The 23,357-nt window shown below is 40.0% G+C and overlaps 2 protein-coding genes across 2 annotated transcripts; one reads left to right on the top strand and one right to left on the bottom strand.

Annotated features, from left to right (window-relative positions):
• Positions 1-231: 231 nt before the first annotated feature.
• Positions 232-9,803, bottom strand: znf526 (zinc finger protein 526). Its single transcript, XM_079625204.1, has 8 exons — positions 9,670-9,803; positions 7,350-7,721; positions 7,100-7,260; positions 6,399-6,506; positions 3,806-4,596; positions 3,584-3,710; positions 1,155-2,741; positions 232-1,071 (listed from the first exon to the last, which is right to left on the bottom strand). Exons 2-8 carry the CDS (start codon positions 7,603-7,605, stop codon positions 910-912), a joined length of 3,192 nt encoding a protein of 1,063 aa, XP_079481330.1. The 5' UTR covers positions 7,606-7,721; positions 9,670-9,803; the 3' UTR covers positions 232-909.
• Positions 9,804-10,052: 249 nt separating this feature from the next.
• gsk3ab (glycogen synthase kinase 3 alpha b) lies at positions 10,053-22,674 on the top strand. Its single transcript, XM_079625205.1, has 11 exons — positions 10,053-10,159; positions 10,620-11,066; positions 14,004-14,191; positions 15,274-15,357; positions 15,512-15,622; positions 15,755-15,885; positions 16,952-17,156; positions 17,242-17,337; positions 18,606-18,792; positions 20,779-20,856; positions 20,971-22,674. The coding sequence occupies exons 2-11, from the start codon at positions 10,892-10,894 to the stop codon at positions 21,033-21,035; spliced, it is 1,320 nt and encodes a 439-aa protein (XP_079481331.1). The 5' UTR covers positions 10,053-10,159; positions 10,620-10,891; the 3' UTR covers positions 21,036-22,674.
• Positions 22,675-23,357: the final 683 nt, after the last annotated feature.

Genomic DNA, 23,357 nt, shown 5'->3' with positions numbered 1-23,357 from the left:
GTGTTCCAATGTTGTTTTGGGCATGTTTGACTCTCATTGAATGAATCAAAACAGTTGAAACATTCTTCAAAATATCATATACCTGTTGTCCTGTTCCACAGATTAAAGTCAACATGAGAGGAAATGATGACAGAATGTTCAGTTTTTAACTATCCCTTTAAGGTGACATCATGATTTCTGGCTAGTTCTGTTATGACTACACTTCCTCAAAGCAATTATAAGCGAGACAGATGAACATTTTAAGTTTATTAGCAAGACTTCTCCAAATCAGCATCATAACATTAAAAAAAGCTACAAACATTCAGTGTACAGACAGAAATGTGATGTATGTAACACATGGGGATCCCTTGTCCATCGCGGTGATGGTGCATAATGTCTGTCCATGATGAGCACTAGCATGTTTTGTTCTTCGGCTCAGTGCCCTTAAACTACCTCCTCGCAAGAACTGCAGGTCAGAATGTAAACTAGGAATCATTTTCAGCCGTCAACTTGCTCCCCTGTCTATGGGTGTATTTCTTTCTAAATCTGTGCCATCATGCCTTCTGTTCGAACAAGTGTGTCATCAGCAAGCCAGACTGCCCATTCCTAGTCCCAAAACAGGAGCAATTTTATCACAGACTTCAGTTGCATCCTCTAAAATCAGCCCTATTTTTGTCTCAAAAAAGTCAAAACAAGGCTGAAAAATATTTGAATGGATCTTTTAGAGTGTTTTTTTGAGGTACACTTATTCACACATTCAATGGAAATCAATACAATGTCTTGAATTTGCAACACCTTGTCTTAGACGGCCTAATTCAACTAGTCCTTTTTTGTCTCATTGCTTGTTGTGACCCATCTGACATTAAGCTCATTTTAATCATGATATTCAAATCTCCAAGATGATGGTCACTGGAATGCGGCACTGTCCTCTCACAACAACTGCAGGTTGTCCACAGTGATGGCCTCCATGTTGATGCCACCCTCCAGTGCAGTGTGGTACAGCTCGATGGCCTCTGCCAGGTCTCCGCTTGTCTCAATGATGGCTATGGTCTCTCCAAACTCATTACACATGATAGTGGGAGTGCCCTGAGTCTGAAACAGTGAGAAAATATAAACCATTACTCGGTGCACAAAAATTGCAACAAAATTGCACAAAGCAAAATAAGCATACAGACCTGTGTCAGGTTAGATGTCTGTATCTGAAAGACTTGCGACTGTCCAAGCTGGCAGAAAGATGGTATTGCTGTCGCCATGTCCATCTCAGACGCCTCCACAACAGTAACAGTTTCTGAGTTGGATTCTGCGAGCGCTGCTTCTCCGCTGTGCTCCGGCTCTTGTTGCTTTTGGGAGCGAGCGTGAGTCTTCCGATGGTTCCTAAGGTTCGAAACGGTTTTGAATGTCTTTCCACATTCACCGCAAGCATGCGGCCGCTCGCCCGTGTGTGTGCGCCGGTGTTCTGCCAGATGCATGCTCTGCACAAAGCCCTTCTCGCAGAACTCGCATCGGAACGGACGCTCGCCCGAATGGGTGCGGAGGTGCTCCCGCAGGTGCGTGTTCTGGCGGAAACGTTTTCCGCAGATCGCACAAGGATACGGGCGCTCGCCCGTGTGAACTCTCTGGTGTAGCGTAACGCTTGAGGCTGAAACGAACAGTTTTCCACACACCGGACAGGGATGAGACTTCCCAAGGGCGGAGTTGGAGCCTCGTGGCCGGCCGGGCCCAAGTCCGTGACTTAGCTGGTGCAGGCGAAGATTTGCAGGGGAGTTTAAACGCTTGCCACAAATAGTGCAATCCAGATTGGGTTTGGTCATTAAAGGAGTGCTTTGTTGCTCGGTGTCATCTGTTGAACCCTGCTGACCTCTAACCTGGGAGTCCTGGGAGATGCAGTGCTGCTGAGTCAGGTCGGGATGCTCCTCCAGACAGTGTATGTCTCGCTGCCGCTTGCGCAAGAACCCCTCGGGACAGTGCGGGCAGGGGTAAGGTGCCGGCGACCCTGGGTGGTGAAGAAAACGATGAGCTACGAGTTTAGCGGGACGGATAAAAGTGGCAGAGCAGTCTGGACAGGGTGAGGGTGTTGCATTGCTGTGAAGATGCTGACGGTGTTGACGTAGATTTGACGACTGGCTGAAGGCTTTGTGGCAAATGTCACACCGGTACGGACGAACTCCCGTGTGTGTGAGTCCATGGCGGGAAAGATTAGCGAGAGAGGAAAAGGTCTTTCCGCATACGCTGCACTGGAACGGCCGCTCGCCCGTATGTGTGCGCAGGTGGTTTCGCAGATGGATTTGCTTTTTGAACGGTTTCCCACAGATGTTGCATTTAAAACGCCTTTCGGTCATATGAGTCGTTCGGCGATGGCGCAACAGACGGACCTGCGAGGAGAATCTTTTTTTACAGATAGAGCACGGAAACTTTGGATCTTCCTCGGCAGCAGGAGTCCTGCGTTTACCTTCCTCTTCTCCCCCCCCTCCTCCTTCCACATAGGCAGTAACTGAATGGTTTGGGTCGTCTATCAGCATTTCCCCTCCATTTTGGTCTTGTTCTGTGTTTGAGTGTTCAGCATAAAGCCCATTCTCTGTCGGCTCTGAAGACTGGGAGACCACAGCAATACCTTCAATGAGCACAGGACCCGTGTCACTTGACTCTTTTCTGTCCTCTTTCACAGGAGGAATCGTCACCAACTGTCTTTCTTTCCTCCAAGCAGTCTCTCGTTCTCTTGCTCTCTGGATGATAGAGAGAGGAGACTGCTGTGCCAGTACAAACTGCAGAGGGGAGAGAGTTGAATAAATCTTACATATTTTTTCTTGTTTTCAGTTCCATGAAAAGTATATAATAGGTCTTTGTGTAATTATTAGGTTGTGCAGTTTATGTGGATAAAAAAATAACAGCACTAACAGTGTAAATTCGTACAAAACAAAAAAAAACATTCTATATTTCTTAATTTGCATCTAATTACAAATGGAAAAAAAGAGAAATGCAAAGTTAGACCTTAGTGCAAGTATGCAATTTTTTTAATGGATGCACAATATATCTGTACAATATTGGTTATCAGCAGATGTTTTTTATTTACAATTTTTGATTTACACATTTAAAAAAAAATTACATTTTGGATAACCAATACTGAATATTAAATTGTACATGCTCATTTCATCTGTTTTCACATTTGAACTTTGACTAAGCTTTAGATCATGGATAACAAGCATGTCGTTATTGAATAAAACTCTTAAATGTAATCTTTAGCAATCTATGTTTCATTCTGTACAATATAATGTGTTATATTGTAGCATTTTAACAATTGATTTTAGTTTTTAGTGTTTTATTTAGACAAAACAGTATAGAACATATAGAATATGAGGCATTTGTCGCTTATCACTATCAGCCAATTTTTATTTAATAATTATCAGAATATCAGTTTTGGACAGAATTGTAATATCAGTGCATCCCAACTGCTTTTAAAGATCAAGTTCAATTTTGTGAAGACCAAAGACAATCTAAAGGATATATAGGGGAAATATTGCCCGATATATATCCAATATTGACCAATACGGATAAATTAGACAAATTTAATCTTGTGCATTGCTAATTTCCTAAAACCGACAATTACCTGAGAGACTGGAGTGGTCGGCTCACGTACTCGGTGAGTGCGGCGATGGTACAAGAACTTGGTCATGTTGGTGAAGGTTTTGGCACAAAATGGGCATTTGTGCAGTGGCTCAGATGTATGGGATTTCCTTAAGTGGGGAAGACAAAACAAAAATGCCATGTTTGATATGCAAATCACAAACAAGTTAAGATGTTTGGCTGTAGAGTTTGTGTGTGTTATTACCTGTGTATCATAAGAGTCATCTCTGTGGTAAAACCATGTCCACAGTCCACACACAGAAAACGTGCCTCACCAGAGTGTGTGCGCATGTGTGTCTGAAGGGACACCAACTTCTTAAACACTTTATCACACTCTGGGCACTCGTGTGTTCCTTGTTCATGCACACGAAGGTGTGCCACAAGCCGATTGGCAGAGGTGAACGTTCTTTTGCACTCGTCACACTGAAGATTGCTGGATGAGACTGACGACGTCAAACCCAAAGCAGCTGAGCGGGCAGTGTACGTACGTCTCCCACCACTAACTTTGCCAACTTTGCTGCATTCTTCTGATCCGTCGCTTCTTCCATCATCTTCCTTAGCCCCAGAACTGTCTTCATACCCCACCATCACCCCAGTGTCCCCACTCTCTTTGTCCTGGCCTAAGAAGTGCTCCCCCTGGTGTTGAAGGAAATCCTCTGGTGTGCTAAACAGCAGATTACACTCAGAACATTCATAAGGATGGATAATTAAAATTTCCTCATTTTCCTTCTTTAGTGTGTTCACCTGGCCAGAGGAAGGGAGAAGGTTCAAAGTGGTCACATTGTCCAGCCGGATAGGATCGGTAGGTAAGAGAGGGGCGAGGAGTTTAGCTTTTCGGAGAGTAGCTGAGGCAGAACCGTCAGCGATGGCCTGGGCGGAGCAGAACTGTAGACGGAGCATCGCAGAGGTAGAGCCGGGCAGGGAAGCGTTTGCTGGCACTAGCATAGTTCTAGGAGCGCCTGCAGTTTTAGATGGGGCTTCTTGCTCTCGTAGAGCCTGAAAAATCAAAGCAACAAAGGTAAGCTAAGATATAGGGATCTACAACATCCTAAAACAGCATGGCAATAGGCACAGACTTTTATTTATTTTTTGTGTATTTTTAGTGCATACTGAGTGCCAGGATCCCACAATTTACCCATTCGTTCCAGCCTGTATCCACTTTTAAGTCCTTAAACGCTCGTTTTTTAAGTCGACAGCTTATAAAAACATATTGCTGGGTTTCTTAGCTTGTTTGCAGTACACCTGGTCACACAGCAGCTTTTATGCATTTTTCTGTCTTTAGTTAGAAGCAAGAAATGACAAGGAGGCAGCCTCTCGCAATGCAAAGTCAATGGAGACGATTGGATTGTGGTCTTCGGATTATGACGCTTTATGCTCTGTCTCTATTATCACACTGACCCTTCAGAATGAATAAAATGGGAACAACCTGGGGCCGGATTCAAAAAATGTCTTAAGCGAATTTCCTGGAAGTTCGTAATGTTCTCAAGCACAATTCTTGAAACATTATTAAAGGTGCAGTAAGCAATTTCTGAGATTCATTGTTTGAGATTCAAAGCAAAATAAAAAGATGATGACAAACGAACTACACGGAAGAACAAAAAAATTAACATACAGCACACGAGCTATACAAGCAAGAGTTGGTTGTTAGTCGCCAGCAGCACACACCCGAAAACCAATGTTCCTCGCGTATGGAGCAGAGACAACCCAACCTCGGCATCAGTTTTCAGGCCTTCAGGTCTCTCCAACGCTAGAAAGCTTTTTTTATATTAACACGGGTCCTAAAGCTCTTGCCTGATCATAACCCTTCATTTTCCAGTGATATTCCTCAGACTCTTTTGTAAAGTCTCCCAGCCATCTCTCTTTCTTCAAATCCCCCTCTCTCTCTCTCTCTCTCTAATCTTCCATCAAGAGTGTATATGCCCGACTGCTGATTGGCTACAAGTTTGTTGTGGTGCTCTTTCCGATCCACTTTCAACAGTGCTTTACAAAAATGGCTTACTGCACCTAAATGACAGGCTTTGGTGTTGATCTCATTACATGGCAGCTGTGGCTGAAGGTTTGTTGGTTAATTCAACGAAAAACATCTCAAAAAATATTTTTGTCACGAAAAGCGTGATGGAAGTTCAGCACTCAACGTTACCGTTTTTTTAAATGTGTCGTGTACTTTAAGTCGTTTTTTATTTTTTATCTTAAGTAACAAAACAAGAAGAAAATAGCAGTTAAGAAGATTTTTATTCTTTATTTTTATACCCTGTGACATTTTGTGACACCATATTTTAACTATGGCTTTCAGGAGGAATTTGGACCAATGAATAGGGAGGACTAGCCTGGTCCTACCAGACTCTCGTACATTTCATTTGTACAGAGAGTCTGGCCTCTCTCCATTGACAAGCGTTAACTTCCTTGAAGGCGGGAACTCTGTTGAAGTTTAAAACTATTGGATCTGCCCAGAGCCACTCTGGATCTGCCATAACCAATCGCTAACGTTTGGTTGTGACGAAACTTCGACTCAAACTAGCGCTCAGCCAATCCCTCTGTACTGATTGGACCGGTAAAAAATTGACCAGAGAAAACCCACAAATATACCGCAAACCCAGACGTCGTACTGAAGGAAAATGAAAACTGAGCGGAAGTACGTAGGAGGGCGGAGCCAGGCTAGGGGAGGACTACTCAGCACGAATAAATGGAAATCAAACGTCGCTTATCACATCACACCTGGTTAGATCAGAGAAGAAGAAAAAACCTTTAAAGAATGTATTTGTTGTGTGTGTATAAATGTATGTAGTATGCAAACAGACCTGGGCTAGGGTCAGTATCTGGCCTGCCCTCTGTTCATCCAGAACTAGATTTTGCACATTAAGCAACTGAACCGGAGTGACTGTACCATCTGCCTGAAGAACATATTCCTGAAACAGAACACAAAATAAAATTAGACTGTTTAAAAGATAGTTCTTAAGTAAGAGTTTCTGATTAATCGCAGTATTAATTTGAATGATCTTGATTCTTTAAATGACAATTTAAATGTACACACACAACTTGTACAAGTATGTACACACACAACTTGTTTGTTGTGCACCTCAAGAGCCTGCCAGTGTAGACAGCTTCACTTATATTAATAATTGATTTCTCTATTAGACAGCAATATTGTCTTACTGACACTACAAGAGTTATTAGATCGAATCTGATATTACAGATTCGTTTTGTTTATTTAGTCTGTCAATATTAGATATCTACACTACTTCTTAAGTATTGTTTTATTTTGCTGGTATCCACATACCGGTAACTGCATAAGTTTGTTCATTTAAAATTCCCATTTTCATAAACTACCAAGTTAAAAGGTTCATTACCTGAGAGAGAATTTCTTTCATATACAAATGAAAATTACAGCTGGAGCATTTCCAAATCAACCAGAATCTAATCAAATCAAAAGTTGAGCGAATCAGATCTGCATGGATACCCAGCTCTGTTTATCAGTGTGTGTGTGTGTGTGTGTGCTCACTGTGTCAGTGTTCAGGCTGCTGTGGGTGGTGCTTCTGCTGTGTGTCTGTCTGTGTGCCAACCACAGTTCAGGTGTCTCAAAGAGAGCCAGGCATTCCAGACACTGGTACTGGATTGGCACTTCTGCGTCGACAGAATCCACCTCTGTGACCTCACATAGCTCTGAAAAAAAGCATTACGGTGCTGATTACATGCACTTCCAAAGGAAACAATCTGACATGTACAGCACACGTCACAGGCACCGCACTCACCCTGGCCTGCCTCTCTCATGTGCAGCTCTTGATGCAGCAGCAGTTCGTCAGGGTTCCTGAGGATGGCTCCACACTCCAGGCACTGATACTGGCTCTCTCCAGCGTCACAGTCCTCAAAGCTCGGCAGGATCTCCACCTCGTCCCCCTCTGCTCCGGTGTGGATCTGTTGGTGCACCAGCACCTCCTCCAGCGTATTAAAAAGCTGCTGGCACTCACTGCACATGTACTGATGCTCCACATACTCCTGCTCACTCATGGTAACGTCTAAACCTGTTCAGATGCGAAGACTTTTGCTGGGGTTATGATGAGTCACAGCCACTGGGTTCAGTATATATTCTCATGCCAGATATTAATCTTCAGCGTAAAAACAACCTGAAACAAAAAAGAAAAGAAAATCCAACTTATACAGATTTGTCAGAAGACAGACTCCCAGACAAATTGTCTGGCCTTGCACTTTCATTTATTGTTTAGGAGCAGATTTGCACAGGCCAATAATTATATAGATATTACAGACATAATTTGTATAATCATCGAGACATGGGACAAAACATGTCACACCACTTTATCTGCCATTCAGTTTTTAAAAAAGTAACATTTCCACTTTGAGATGGTCACACGCCGTCGCTATAAAGTTCTTAACATTTCAACTGTACAATTTCATTTGATTTTCTCTTTATTTTATCATTTCTCTTTATTTTATCACCATAACTCAGTAATCCATTTTTATCAGTGTTTCTCAACCTAGTGGCAATATTAAGGTTAATATTCGAAGTCCGTCCTAAGATGATATGTACCCCGGCATACAAATCAGCCTAGGACGGGCTTCAAATAACTTAAAACGCGCAGCATTATTCAATGTGTTCACGTAATTTCCACTGAAACAGGAAGACAGGGCTGGACATATCTAACAGCTCCTCCCCTTTTTAAAAATAGCCAATAGCGTTTAGTTTATAACAGCTCGGCTAGTGCTGTTGAGCTCGGTAAAGCCGCAGTTTCCTCCTAATCTCTAACCGTTTCTCCATATCACTTCAAAATATAGCATTCTGTGCAGAATTCAAAGGGGTGTGATATGTTTTCAGGTCCGGTATCCGCTCTCATCTCTGGATCGGAGCAGACTGTGTGCGCGCTGCGGCAGTTCGCATGACAATAACGTGAAACCAGACGTTCATTTGTCTAAATGTAAAGCATATTTACACTGTTCGAACCATGTAGAAAATAGTAATGTGTGAACAAGTGATGGATTTTAGCCGTTGCTTCATCATCTATTTATAATGCAGGGGGTGGGACGATTTAGATTCTAGAGAGTATTTGATTGGACAGAAAATCTTATGAGAAGCTGAAGTGCAGAGGGATGTCATCAAAATTATTTATCCACATTGGCGGAAATGAGAGACGTTGGCTATGTCCAAAATAAAATACTCTCTCTTTAGGTACTTATTTTGAATAAGTAATTACTTCACGACCGCTAAAAAAGTATGTTCTATATAGTATGAATGTGTGTAGTATAAATTTAATCTGGACATACTACGTTCACCATGTTGTTACCATCGCGTGACCTACCAGCGTCAGTTACATCGCTTCACTGCCAATCCTCTCCTGTGGCATCACGGGATAGTAAAGTGTCTATCATATGCACACTTCAGAATCTCACCAGAAAAAGTAGGTCATCCGGATACTTTTTGCCTGCTCTTTTATGAGAACTGTGAATTCAGACATACTTCTTTTGTCACATACTGTTTTTCTCCTACTATATAGTAAGTATGCGATTTTTGGCTGCAGCCTACTTTTTGAATGCTTAATATCTGCTAAATGTGAATTTTGTCATTGTTTTGGAGCACACTATCTTATAGATAAAAGTAAGGCTAACATATTCATACTGAAAGCCAAAAAACGTCATTTTGATTTCATGGTGATTTTATTATTACTACTAGGTCTTGAGAAAAGAAGGTTAGTATTTTATATCTCTTTTTTATAAGGTTTCACGGCTGTGTCCCTACTTTTTGTTTACACTGTCAGATATTTAAGAAAATATTTATTTAATATTTCATTGCATTTAAGATTAGGCTATATGCACATCAAGTGGAATTCTCATACTTTAACTTCATATTTTACCTAGTCCGTTCATGACATATGGCAGTTGTGTAATATAAAGAGTCCACAATTTGCTCTCCATCAATAAACGAGAAGACTATTACGGGTGCAGATATTGAAATCCAACTGATTGAAAATACGCATTATTATCAATCAACTTCTATCTAGGCAGTAATAATTTAGTGCACACGGACAAGAGCATTTAGCAGGTTTCACACGAGTTGTTTACCTTGTGGCGAGCAGTTGGTGGCGCTCTTCAGATTTTGCCAGAGCTTATGCAGCGCACCGCTGTCTCCTGAGCGAGCCACCCCGCTGTACGGCGGTCGTCAGGCGGCGCTCTTCACTTTTCCCCGCAGGTCTAAGACCGCTGAGGGGAGGCCTTCTTTCCCCAACCGTTTCCGAACCTCGCCTCGCGCGCTGCAGATGGGCAATCCCTCGTGCAGCGCTCGTCTTTACGCTGTTCACAATGCGTTTCTCACCGCGACGAACCAGTATTATTCAGCGCGACGCACTGCTCGTTGAGTATATATTAACGTAAACAAGATCGTGGGTATGGAAATGTACCGTTTGTCTGGCCTCGGTTCTTGCTCTGTGCTGCCCCGCCCCATGGGGGTTCGCGTGTGACTTGTGCAAGGCGCTGATTGGATAGAAAGACTGCCTGTCAAACTCTAGCTGCTGTGATGGACAGTCTAGTGATTGAAGCATTTTTGGATGCTAGGGTATGTGAATGTGAGGCTGTATCATGATATAAAGGTCCCTAAACCACCAATAAATTCGTTAATAATGAAACATCTCAAAACACAATATGTCCTGCTATGAGAAAACTCAGACAAAGAGGCAATTTACTGGAAATAAAGTGAAAATAGTCACGCAAATGATATACATTGACATCACACACATTTCCAATCTCATTCCCCAAATTATTAGGGGAAAAGCACAATTTGACTTTCATGCAAATGGACAATTTAGACTGTACTGTTTTAGGGTTCTGATATGCAGTTCTTTTCATTCTTAAACATCAATGGTATTAAACATTCTTTAATTTTTAAATAGTTTATTTTTATTTTACTGCAATGATAATATAAAAGGCATTTACTAATTTTACATACAACTGTATTATTTTATTTGGGGGTCATTGGCATGAAAGAATAATGAAAAACTGACCCCTCTTGTCCATAGAGTTCTTGTCCTGCAGGATCTCTGCACGTGAGAGCGTTGTTGAACTTCACTACCCAGAAGACAATGCGCTCAGAGCGTCATTGTGCGTCAGCTCCAGTTTCCCAGCCAGCAACCACACAGAAGAAAGAGGAGGCGCAAAACCTTACCGATAGAATAGTTCAGGGATCTTTATTTTTTAACGATTATTGTTGGTTAAATTGACATATACACTACGCGCCTGGGCCAGTCTACCGGCACTCTTTACCCCCGCTCTGGCACACACGAAACCCGATATGAGCGGCAGCGGGCGGCCCAGGACTAGCTCGTTTGCTGAGCCTCCGGGGGTCCCTGGAGCCGCTGCAGCCGCCGCCGGATCAGCCGTCGCCGGTGGAAGCTCTTCAGGAAAGACGGGGGCCGCGCAGGCCTCAGCCGGGAGTTCGTCTGGTTTCGGAAACCTAAAGCTGGGCAGTGAGTATCATTCAATGACCTCACACGACGATCACAATAAATGTGATGATGGTAGACTAATAAAAGCCGAAGTGCTAGTCAGAGTAGCATGATGTTCATTAATTTGTTTGATTATTTTCTAATGATCGCGTTAACCTACTTTAGGCGGCTAACTGGCTAAGCTAACGTGAGCTTGTTTTTGTAGACGGATCAAGGGCTTTGATTGCGCTAACTATTTTAGCTCGACAATCCTTCATCAGAACAAGGGCTAAACACATCTTTTATGATCGATATAAGTGCATCATATTTTTGGCCCATTTCAGCCCTGTTTTAAAATCTGAATCGTGGTCTGTTGGATGTTTAGACGTCGTTGTGTTCTTCAAGATGTGCTCGCTTGGCAACAAAGCTCAGTTAGCATAACATCTAACAGATTGTATCTTCAATTCTGCTTTTAATTTAAATATTTTTATCCTGTGCCACCCTGGATTCTTAACATTATTCTGACATTAAAATATTATGTAAGTTAAGCATAGAGAGGACTAAAGTTGTGTTTGCTTGTGCATATAATTAGAAGGAATAGATCAGAATCAATATTTACAACATATTATGAATGTAATGTTTAACGACTCCCTAATCACAATCTAATAGATCATTACATAGCTTTGAATTTAAACACACTGTCCTCCTATGAAGGAAAATTACATTTGTAAATTTGTGGTTGGGCTACTGTGAAAACTAGTGTTTTCCCTGGAGGCATAAACCTCTTCATTTGGTGCTCTATAAATGATTCCCAGTGACTGCAGTGCTGGCAGCAGCGTTCATCTGCACTGGTGCTGACTGCTGGATTTCCATGGGAAGTGGTGATGGGTGTTATTACTAGGAATGAGGGGAGAACAAGTGGGTGGATGGATGTCCGACTGTAACCCACGGTCCTCTGAGAAACCTTGAACCAGTTGTTACAACACAACAGCCATTGCTGTTTTTGTCTACATGTTCAGCCTAATAGCCATTTTTTTTTATTGGCCGGCTGACATTTGCACTCACAACCCGATACATTTTTATCAGGACAAAATGGGAGCAAATCAGGAAAAGTTTCCTTTTACATGCATATTCCTTTACATATGTGTACTATATATATTATTAGATTTTTATTTGCAAATATATTAGGTGTATATATATGCAGTTCTGCTGAAATCAATGGCAAAAGCATCCTTAAGTGCAGCTTTATTTCACTGAAAGCCACTAAGTAGCATAAACATGACCACTGACTGAACACAAGACAGTTTCGTTGAATGGCCTAAATCTCTCTCTCACATCATGGGAGGTGATACTAGCAAGTATTTTAATGACAAGCTTTGGTTCTGACATTTCAGAATCATGACAGTACAGGTTCTATGTGATGATTTTGTGAGTGAATTATTCAGTCACATGACTGGTTTAGCAATTTATTCTGTGACTGTTTCCCTCTTAGTTAATGCGCTCGTCTATCTGAATAAAAATGTATCCACTATCCACCTAAAATGTAAAAGTTTTTGCGCTGTTTGGAAATTTTTGTATTTTGGTGTTTCCATATAGCTTTTTTTTATGCAACATCCAAAAATGTAATTAAATCTTGTTTATGTGAAGTCCATATTAACTGGCCACTAACTCACGGTATCCCACTTGCAGTGTTATTCTGATGAAAAAAAAACCTCAATAGCAGCAACCCGTCTCCATCATGCATGACAACAGCTGTCTGCTCTGCTTTGATCCAGCAAATAATAATTTTGCCTTGTAATGAAACAAAGCATTTGTTTTGGTGAATCTGTCATTCCTATTCTAAATCTAAACTGATAGGAATTGACGGACAAAACATCACCCTATCTATGGCTTTGTTTGTCTCCAGGCATCCCCACCATTATCCAGGTCTGCTCTTGTCCACAGGTGGAAATGTGGTCAGATTTTAGCTTTCTCATCCTCCACCCGTGTTCAAACAGACTTAAGGGTGTTTCTGCTATTTCTAGTGATAAGCTCTGCTCGTTGTTCTGTTGTGTTTGGACACGCTTCTTAACATGGGTGTTGGATTACTATTAACACCTGTCAGAGTGACAAAAAGGCATAGCCTGCTGGATAAGAGAGCACCGATGACTTTAAAAATATCTACCTGTTGTAGATCTAACACTCGTTAGCTGTTTGTTTGACACAGCCTCAATATTTTCATGCGTTTAATGGCCTCTCAGGCATGCCTGAGTAGTTTCAAGGAACGGTTCACCATTTTCCCACCTTCGTGTCAATCCAAACATGACTTTCTTACACAGAAACAAGAGAAATCGAGTAATGTGCTGATCACCATTTCCTATGCAATTATAATATATGGGCACTGGTCATTTCAGGCTTCAAAAAGCATGTAAAGCACAATAACCGAATCATAAATGTTACATGCGACTTGTCTTTTCAAATCACCTACTGAGATTAGAAGTATTACTAATGTTTTTCTAAGTTGAAATTACATGGTAGCTTCATAATTAATACCGTCAGCCATTTTACTGTGTTTTTACCATGAGGAGCTTGTCTACCACAAATCCTGCCGCATATGACTACACGGACATCACACAATTCTCATAGAACACAAATTAAATTTTACACTCCCATTTGTGACATTAGTAAAAATGTCAATTTTTCTGGTAGTCTTAGCCAAAGTGCTGCGGTATCATCCCAGAGAAATTACATTATTTTCCAAGTGGAGTAATGAATAATGCAAAAAAAATTTAAATGAATGCTACATTTTTGTTCATATAGGCCTGGTTTCACAGACATGGCTTAGATTAAGCCAGGATTATACCATAGGTTGCCGACCCTACATACTAACACAGGCTCGCATGGTGCCAATCTTCATTGTGATTCTATTGATGTATGACAGTCAGATGTTTCAGTGACCATTTGTTTTGTTTTTTTAAACTCATTTTGTTGTGTCTTTAGGGGATAGTGGGAAAGTGACAACGGTAGTAGCCACACCCGGGCAGGGTCCCGACCGTCCGCAAGAGGTTTCGTACACAGACATCAAGGTGATCGGGAATGGTTCGTTTGGAGTGGTGTACCAGGCTCGACTCATCGACAGCCAGGAGATGGTGGCCATAAAGAAGGTGCTTCAGGATAAGCGGTTTAAGGTAAGTATAAGAAAACCTGCAAACTGATGTTAGTTTAATAATGAAAACACCCTGAAACATATCAAATCTGCATGCACACAAAAATGCCGCTTTCCAAGTCCAAAATGAAAGGTTTTTACTTTTAATGCTACATGCCTTTTAAATCAGGCTGCTACAAGCACGTTGTAATTATTTTGTCATGTTGCGATTTGAACTGATATAAACGTTTAATATCTCGTGTTGCTTTTGCTTAGATTTCAAAGCTAAAAGAACAAAAAGGCTTAAGTTCGCATCGAAACACCCCCTTTCATGTTCAACAGCTTGTTCATAAAATACAAGTAGCAAGCAATGCCTTATGACTCCAAAGTAAGTTGTTTTGTCCAGGCTCTGCTGCCTTGAGGAAGTGTTGCTCTTTACATTTTCAAATAGACCCCAAAGTGAACCAAATAAAAAAAAAATGTTTCTTTCCATCAACATTGTACCTGGGCTTAAAGGTGGACTTTTTTTTTTTAATCTTCTTTGGTTATAATAGGGTATGAGTCCACATTGTTTTTCCACTTAAATATTAAGTAATAATTACAATTATTAATTGTAATGTATTTATTCAATATTAGAGTTGTATTAGAATATACAATTAGAAATATAGTGTAATATCTTGCAGTCATAATGTAGTTGACAGCTGTTTTTTTAATTCTCATTCTTTCTGCAAAACTTGATTTTCTGCATCTTTTACATTTTGTATATTTTTTTGTAAGTTATTCAAATGTAAGCCAGGAGTACTTGCCGTTCACAACGCTTGTAAAGCTTTAAATGGCAATCTCTCATCTCGGACCTGAGACGCATGTTAATATCAAATGTAAATGGAACCACTCCGAGTGTGAAAACACTGAATCATGAGAGTGTGTGGTATCTTACAGCCAGCATAGAGCACAGCCTTCCACTTTACAGTGCGTTTTAATTTGATTGATTGTGCAGCACTAGTTTTAAATGGGCTGCACATTCAGAGCAACACATTTTCACAGAAGAATGCATTAAATAAGATAGATGTTTGATTTTCATTGCGTGCTTTTACCGTCCCTCACACGTCATTTATTTCACTACAGAACCGTGAGCTACAGATAATGAGGAAGTTGGACCACTGTAATATTGTCAGGCTACGCTACTTCTTCTACTCCAGTGGAGAAAAGGTAGGTTTTTCTATCCAACCTTTCCTTTTTTTCAAGTTTTTATATCCCATCAATATTATCTTGTCATATTGAATAATACATGTTTAAAGAATATTATTTTTCTTTACCAAACTAATTTGCATTCTCTTCTCTCTCTCTCTCTCTTTCTCCTCAGAAAGATGAAGTGTATCTAAATCTGGTGCTTGATTTTGTACCAGAAACCGTGTACAGGGTGGCACGCCATTTCAACAAGTCCAAGACCACCATCCCCATTATCTATGTCAAAGTAAGTCTCTGTGTTATCATGACTGCTGCTACTGTGCCCATTCATATGTACATGGACAGTAAACAACAACATCTTTCTCTTCTTCTCTCTTTCCTCCCCACAATTTTTTCTATTTTTCTCTTTCTATCTCAGGTGTATATGTATCAGTTATTTCGCAGTCTGGCGTATATTCATTCCCAAGGCGTCTGCCATAGAGACATCAAGCCACAGAATCTCCTGGTGGACCCAGACACAGCTGTACTCAAACTGTGTGACTTTGGCAGGTGTGTGTCCTGACACTTGTGTGACATGTATTTGTGCACTGCAATGTATAAGATATATACTGGTCTTTAGGCCCCAATATACTCCAGACGAAGTTCTTTTTTGCTCTTTGCTTAGGGGCAAAAATGTTTGAAAAACCTGAGCTGGGGTGGCCTATACTGTTGGCAAACATCCCAATGCCGCCCATGCTGCTGGGATCAGCGTTTGGCACTCCAGTCAAATCATGTCACGTTAATAGCACTTTATACAATAAATTGCTTTAAAACAAGCAGCTTTATGGTATTAAACATAAAAAAGTGTTCAATTAGAATGACAGCTCTTCGGTGTGTTTTTTTGTTTGTTTTTTAACTCGCATCTGACCGTAATGGACTGAACAGAAGCAATGAACCTGAGAAGCATTCTGGAGCCCTAAAGCACACCTAATTATGGACTCGCCACAGGCCAATGATAGTTTGAAGGTGTTTACCAGCCAGAAAGTTTGCTTTGGCAAGCTGTTTTCTTTTAACTCCATTTTGAACAAAATCAGGCCAAACAACAGTCACACAAGTTTGTTGTTTGATTGTTTTAAATGTATTCGAGCCTTTACACTATGATGTGTCTTGAATTGTTTAAAAGCACTTGAATGAATGATAGCATGACCATTTAATGTAACGCAGCCAAAAAAAGCCAGAAAAAAAACAGATCCTCTGTTAATCGCGTTAAATATTTTTTACGTGTTAAACTGATAAAAAAAAAATATATATCTCAATCAATGCATTCGTTTTGACAGCCCTACACAAAAAAGTGTATTGACCTGCGTCCTGTTTTCCATCATGCGGCGTGCTCATTTGTGATGGCGTAAGATGAACGCAAATGCACCAGGGTTTGATAGAATCAGGTTGAGGGGAACACCAGGAACAATCACGCTCGAACCGCAGAGATCTTTCATGTGATTCGCAGCTTTATTTTTGAGCAATGGTGTAGGGTTCCTAATTTTTGTACACCTTCATATGCTGCCCACTACATCAGTTTTACACGCGTGTCTCTTTGATAACATGTTTATAATCCTCCATCGTGTTGTCTCCACAGTGCAAAGCAGTTAGTTCGTGGGGAGCCCAATGTGTCATACATCTGTTCGCGGTATTACCGCGCTCCTGAGCTAATATTCGGAGCCACGGATTACACATCCAACATTGATATCTGGTCAGCCGGCTGTGTATTAGCAGAGCTGCTTTTGGGACAGCCCATATTCCCCGGGGACAGTGGAGTGGACCAGCTAGTGGAGATCATCAAGGTGAGAGGAAAATCGGCATTGCTTTATTTTTTTATGAGTAAGCATAGACACACATTATAATTTTCTCTTTGTCCACCCTCTGTAGGTTTTGGGGACCCCCACAAGAGAACAGATCCGAGAGATGAACCCCAACTACACAGAGTTTAAATTCCCACAGATCAAAGCACACCCTTGGACAAAGGTAAAGCACCTGTTGCTACACTGGCCATGATGGTTCTCAGTTAGCTCACAGAAAGAAACATTTAGGTCTTTACTGAAGGTGAAATTAGTGATGCACCAATTATTATTTTTTTTTTACAGAAACCCTCATTTATATGAAAACTGCAAAAAAAAAATAGTTTGTTTAATAATGAATTAATCAAATGTCAATACTTCAAATGAAAACAGACTTCTATGTAAACCATTAAAAAATTGCACATAAGGAAGTTTTTATATCAACTTCTTAATTATATAATTGTTTACCTCAAATTTGAAATATTGACAAGTTAAATGGCTGTAATAAGTTTTCATGACAGATTTATTTAAAAATATCTTAAATAACAACAGTTGTAATGTTTCTCTCAGCACATGTTTATTTGTGTTGTAGCTAGTAGTAAATAGGGCTGCAACTAACGATTATTTTAATAATCGATTAATCTGTCGATTGTTTTTTCGATTAATCGGATAAAAATAAAAAAGCATTCATTTCCAACCCTTTATTCAAAAACAGAACTGACAGTGCAAGTTCGCTTCACTTTTGTCCAGTCCGGCGCCTCATAGCTCTGCGCTTAACTAAATTTTTTATATTTTTTTTATTTTATTTTTTATATAAACATCTCCGCGTCGCGCGACACAACGAATCGATAATGAAATTCGTTGCCAACTATTTTGATAATCAATTTTCATCGATTCGTTGTTCCAGCCCTAGTAGTAAAGTGGAAGAGAAGTTTACCAGCACTGCAGCTTTAACTGAGGTGGCTGCAGCAATCTTTTAAGCTATGTTAAAAAGCGTCAAACTACATTGTTTGATTCATTGTTTGAATTTCATTTTAAAATTGATAGTTTCACAGCTCAGACTTAATGTTTCAAAAGTATATCAAAGGTAAAAAAAAAAGAAGCTTATGGCGATTGTTGGATGGCAGGTGCGCTTTAAATAATGTTTGGTGAAGTTTTTTCACGCCTCAGCTGAAAACGGCATAGACAAAATGAAGATCGTCAAAATTGAGAAATCGATGTTGTCAACCCAGCCCTAGCATCCACACAGCTGACATGTTATGTGCACGAAATAGACACTGACTAATTTGCCGTCACAGTTCCGGCCCTCCAAAACTGTATAGAAAAGATATTTTCGGTTGCTGAACTTTTGGTGCATCACTAGGTTAATCGATACCCGATGCTATAGATGCAAGTCTTTAACTTCTAAACTGGTTAGATGTGACGTTTCCCTGTGATTCTGTGTGTTTGTGTTAGGTGTTTAAGCCGAGGACCCCTGCTGAAGCCATCTTATTGTGTTCTCGTCTGTTGGAGTACACGCCGGTGACGCGGCTCTCACCGCTGGAGGCCTGTGCACATGCCTTCTTTGAGGAGCTGCGCCAGCCCAATGCACGTCTGCCTAATGGCCGAGAACTTCCCCAACTCTTCAACTTCAGCCCTGTGGGTGAGTTGAACTGAGACAACTGCCACTTCTGTTCAGATTCAGCCTTGTCGGATTAATCCGACGCTCATGCTCTCTCTTTCTTTATCTCTACCTCTGTCTCTATCTCACACGTATTAGGAAAATCTTGCGGTTTAGTACATTAAGGCGTTGCTTATATCTAGTGAGTTGATTTTGTCAAATGCCTGTGTTGTCACCTGTCTAAAAATAGTATTTTACCTAGAATCTAATGTGTGAGTGACTGATCTGAAATGTTCCTTGTAGACAACAATACAGAAAGCACTCAATACCATCCTAATTTATTATGAATAGAATTATAAAAAGCTACAATGAATAAAATGGTCACATGCAACAAAAAAATGTAACTATTTTGTTCCAAATTTATTCTGCGACAATTGGTGATCCTTATTGTCTTTCTTAAGAAAAAAAAGGATAATTGTATATGCTAAAGTGTATTTTTTTAAACATTAGAATACACTTTATTACTGTAATGCTCTGTTGATTTGTTGTGAACGTGTCTTTAACTTAACTACACATTGTCAAACGAACAACCAGGCAGTAATTAGACTGATTTAAGTCTAATGAACCTAAAAGTAAACACTGCAAAAAGCAGTGGTTCTCGGTTTCTTAGAAAATAACTATCCTTGCATAATAAGTGAGCTAGACTAAAACTTGAGCATAAGAACCAGTTCATAAGTCATTAATTTGTGATTTGGGCATCACAGCTTGCACTGTTCATTATTGTACCGCAACAGAAATTATCCTTAATTGCAGAGCAAAGATCTGATAAAATTATATCTGATTACTGCATAAAGACTCATAAAGCATTATTGATCAATATTAAGCAGCAGAACTGCTGTCAACATTGATTATAAGAAATGTTTCTTGAGCACCAAATCACATTAGAATGATTTCTGAAGGATCATGTGACACTGAAGACTTTAGTAATGGCTGCTGAAAATTGAATTTTGCCATCACTGGAAGAAATGACATTTTCAAATATATATATATATATAAGAATAGAAAGCAGATATTTTTATTGAAATAATATTTTACCATGTTACTGTTTTTACTGTATCAAATAAATTCAGTTTTGGTGAGCATGAGACTTTAACATTAACTTAAAACATTAACCCCTGTTTTCACAGACAAGACTTAAGTCTAGTCCCAGACTAAAATAACACCTTAAAATGTCAGTGCCATTGTTTTGTCTCAAGATGCACACCATTAATGTTTCTTTTCAAAGGCACGTTTTTAAAAGTCTAATCCTATTTGTGAAACCGGCCTATAACTTCTTACTGACCCCAAACTTTTGAATAGCACTACATATAATTTATAGGAGAAAAAAAAAAGTTAAACTTAAACATAAAATTCCTTCACTTCAGGTATAATTCACTACAATAATGGCTTTTGAGATCACCCTTGACTGTTGACAAATCAGTGTCCCTTTTTTAGGGCTCAGTAGTGTCTGTTTGTTAAAAGGCAGTAAACTATAAAGTGGCCACTCACTGAGCTGAAGAGCACACTCAGTGTATTTATAAAACTAGTGCCTATAGGAACAATGTACTGAACACTCCTACTCCAAAAGAAAGCTTGATATGATGATTTGATGCATCTCCATATGAATCTTCTCCCACTGCAATAGATCCTCAAAATGAATCCACAAAAGTGAACTTAAGCTAAAATGACAGTGCCGTCTATATTGAGTGATGATGTAATTTTAGGACTCAGTGGTTCCCTAGACTATTTTCTGGTCTGGAGCTCTGACAATAGTGAGTGGAATGGTACATTTTGTCATTCAAACAATTTTCATTCAGCTTGTCACAACACATGCCTCAGATTTTGGCCTTTAGGAATCTTGGAGGGTAACATAATTTTGCTTCCTGCTATTTGAGACGGCTTTTTCGTCCCGTGACGCAAGTACAAAGCTATCTTGGTTTTGACACCTACAGATATTGATGGCTAACCTCTGTCTTTCTCTTCCTGCAGAGCTGTCTATCCAACCACAGTTGAACTCCAATCTCATTCCTCCCCACGCTCGCTCGCAGACGACACTTGCCTCGCACGGTACTGATCACACATGCATACCCCCATGTCTTTGATTTACTCTTCCTGTCAGTCTGTATGGATTTGTAAATGCACATGTCCTGAAGTATTTGAACTCGGTTTGTCTTTCTGCAGAGGGCGGTTCAGACGGTCCAGCCCAGTCTGGTCCAGCACCGGGACCCCTGAGCAACAACACCTAATTGTTCCCTCAGCATTACTTAGACATCATCACCCCTCTCTCCTCATCCCTTCTCTCTCATTCCTCTCTCTTTCCCAGCAGCAGCTCCAAACAGTCTCTCTTGCACGCTCTCACAAACACACGATCACTCACACTCGTCACCTTGTGTTATGTGTAGTCATGTTCTCCCATGATGGTAGATGTGTGATGCCCAGATGAATAGCGTCGATCATCACAGGAGGTCGATTTAAATTCAGTATGAGTATCAACCCATGATTGAGTTGATTGTCATCTTTAGGTTTGAACACTGGGAAGGGCCAGTTAGGGCAAGTCTGCCCCCTAGTGGCAGGAAGAGCACCGCACAGTTACTGCTCTCTGCCTGAGATGCCATCCATTTGACATTTTAACGAATGATATATGATATCAAGCTCCTTTAAATTTGTTTTTGCTCTTAAAATGATACATTTTAGCTTTCTTTTGGAGTTCTTGGACAAAAGCAAGGACTGCAATGTGTTTTATAAAGCAGCGAGCATGAGATGTCAGTGTTGTGTGTGTCCAGATGTGTGATGTTTCTTCGCCGAGACGAAAATGAGCAAAGAGTGTCTTAATATGTGCGTATGTCAATTTTAAGTAATCATTGCACACTTGTGTTTTAATTTTTTTTTAAGGAGATTATTTAGCGGAGCAGCTGAGACAGGGTTATCTTTTTTTTTTTTGTCAGTTTCAGTATAAAAATGTGCTCATTTTGTTAGTTCTTTGTGCATGTGCATGCACACACACGTATAACGCATAGGTCAATCCCATCAATAGCTGTGTTAGCCGTTCTGTTTGAATACAGAATTTGCATTATAGAGTCTACACCTGTGTGTGAGTGTTTCTATACATTGGCGTGCCCATTAAATGTGGATTTAGTGGATATTCATCCAAATTACACATGATACATGAGCCCACACGCACACCATGGACACTTAGCAAATGAGACTTTGAAACAGAGCTGTTTGTCTTTCCCTTCTTCCTTCCATTCTCTCTCCTCCTCCTCCCTCATTGCTAATATGTAAATGCCATGTACCTTTTATTTTGTTATTTTTGTTATTGTTATTCTATTGTCCTTGTAATTAGATTTTTCTCCTAGTTGGAGCAGTGCTGGTATGAACAGAAACCAGCCTTTTTCGGTCTCTCTCTCTCCCCCTCCCTCCCTCCTTCTCTCCCTTCATCATACAACTGTATATAACATTTCATCCAGCCTCTCTCTGCGTCCAGGGAGGAAGACGAAACTGAACAAAATTTTGTTTTTACCTGATATCTCTTTCTCTTACTCTCTCTCCTTTCCTGCCTGCCTGCCCTTCCCCCTCCTCATCAGTGTTAATTCTGATCCTTTTATTTATTGTATTGCTGTCTTGATTCTGTTTTTAACAATCTGATGGGGGAGGGGTTTTGTGTGTGATGTCAATTGATGTAACGTTCATATCTCAAACTCTGGAATATTGTCTGATGGAATGTTCTGGAAAGGGCAGGGACACACTACCACCACACACCGGCTGCTCGGCCCATCAGTGAAAAGATGAACGGTTAAAGGGAGAGAGAGGGAGAGATAAACAATGTTTTTGTTTGTTGGTATAAATAATAAACTCATTAATAAAGTTATAAAATGTCTCTGGGTTAAATTGTTTATTTATTCATGGATCATCCAAACGTTTTAATACAATTTGGAAAATTAAAGGCCTTGAATATTTTTAATACCGTAGAAAACCTGGTTTTAATACCGTTTGTAACCGTCATCACCATTCATACTATTCAAAAGTGAGAGTTTGAGAGAAATATTTTTTCAGTAAGGATACATTTGATCAAAAGTGGCTGTAAAGATAATGTTTTATGTGACAAGATATTTCTATTTCAAATTAATGCTGTTCATTTGAACTTTCTATTCATCAAAGATAATATGGTTTACAGAAAAATATTAAGCAGCACAACGTTTTTCAACATTAATAATAATAGACAATGTTACATGAGCAGCAAATCAGTATATTAGAATGATTTTACGAAGGATCATGTGACACTAAAGACTTGATGCTGCAAGGAATAAAGGACATTTCAAAATGCTTAGTTATGAGAACAGTTATTTTCACAATATTACTGTATTTGTTTTATTTAACCATCAAATATATATTTTCGTTACAAAATTGATCTTTAATTAGGTTTGTAATTGGCATTAAAACTTATTCTTATTGTTAAAGTGTAGGTGTAGGCTTAATGGTTGGGTACAAAATACTGCCGTCATAACATCATGAATAAAAATAACCTTGTTTAGGAGTTATTAATGGAGAGAATAATTAAACTGCTGTCT

This window comes from Phoxinus phoxinus (genome assembly GCF_949152265.1).
Source record: "Phoxinus phoxinus genome assembly, chromosome: 10".
Classification (NCBI taxonomy): domain Eukaryota; kingdom Metazoa; phylum Chordata; class Actinopteri; order Cypriniformes; family Leuciscidae; genus Phoxinus; species Phoxinus phoxinus.
This window is presented reverse-complemented; position numbering and strand designations above follow the sequence as displayed.

Excerpts from the sequence above, each read along its gene's own strand:
- znf526 (XM_079625204.1), bottom strand. The coding sequence starts at position 7,605 with ATGAGTGAGCAGGAGTATGTGGAGCATCAGTACATGTGCAGTGAGTGC. Across the intron at positions 4,597-6,398 it reads AGATACTGACCCTAGCCCAG|GCTCTACGAGAGCAAGAAGC; the intron begins GTCTGTTTGCAT and ends TTGATTTTTCAG. Across the intron at positions 2,742-3,583 it reads CGACCACTCCAGTCTCTCAG|TTTGTACTGGCACAGCAGTC; the intron begins GTAATTGTCGGT and ends TCCCCTCTGCAG.
- gsk3ab (XM_079625205.1), top strand. The coding sequence starts at position 10,892 with ATGAGCGGCAGCGGGCGGCCCAGGACTAGCTCGTTTGCTGAGCCTCCG. Across the intron at positions 15,358-15,511 it reads TCTACTCCAGTGGAGAAAAG|AAAGATGAAGTGTATCTAAA; the intron begins GTAGGTTTTTCT and ends CTTTCTCCTCAG. Across the intron at positions 17,157-17,241 it reads AGCTAGTGGAGATCATCAAG|GTTTTGGGGACCCCCACAAG; the intron begins GTGAGAGGAAAA and ends CACCCTCTGTAG.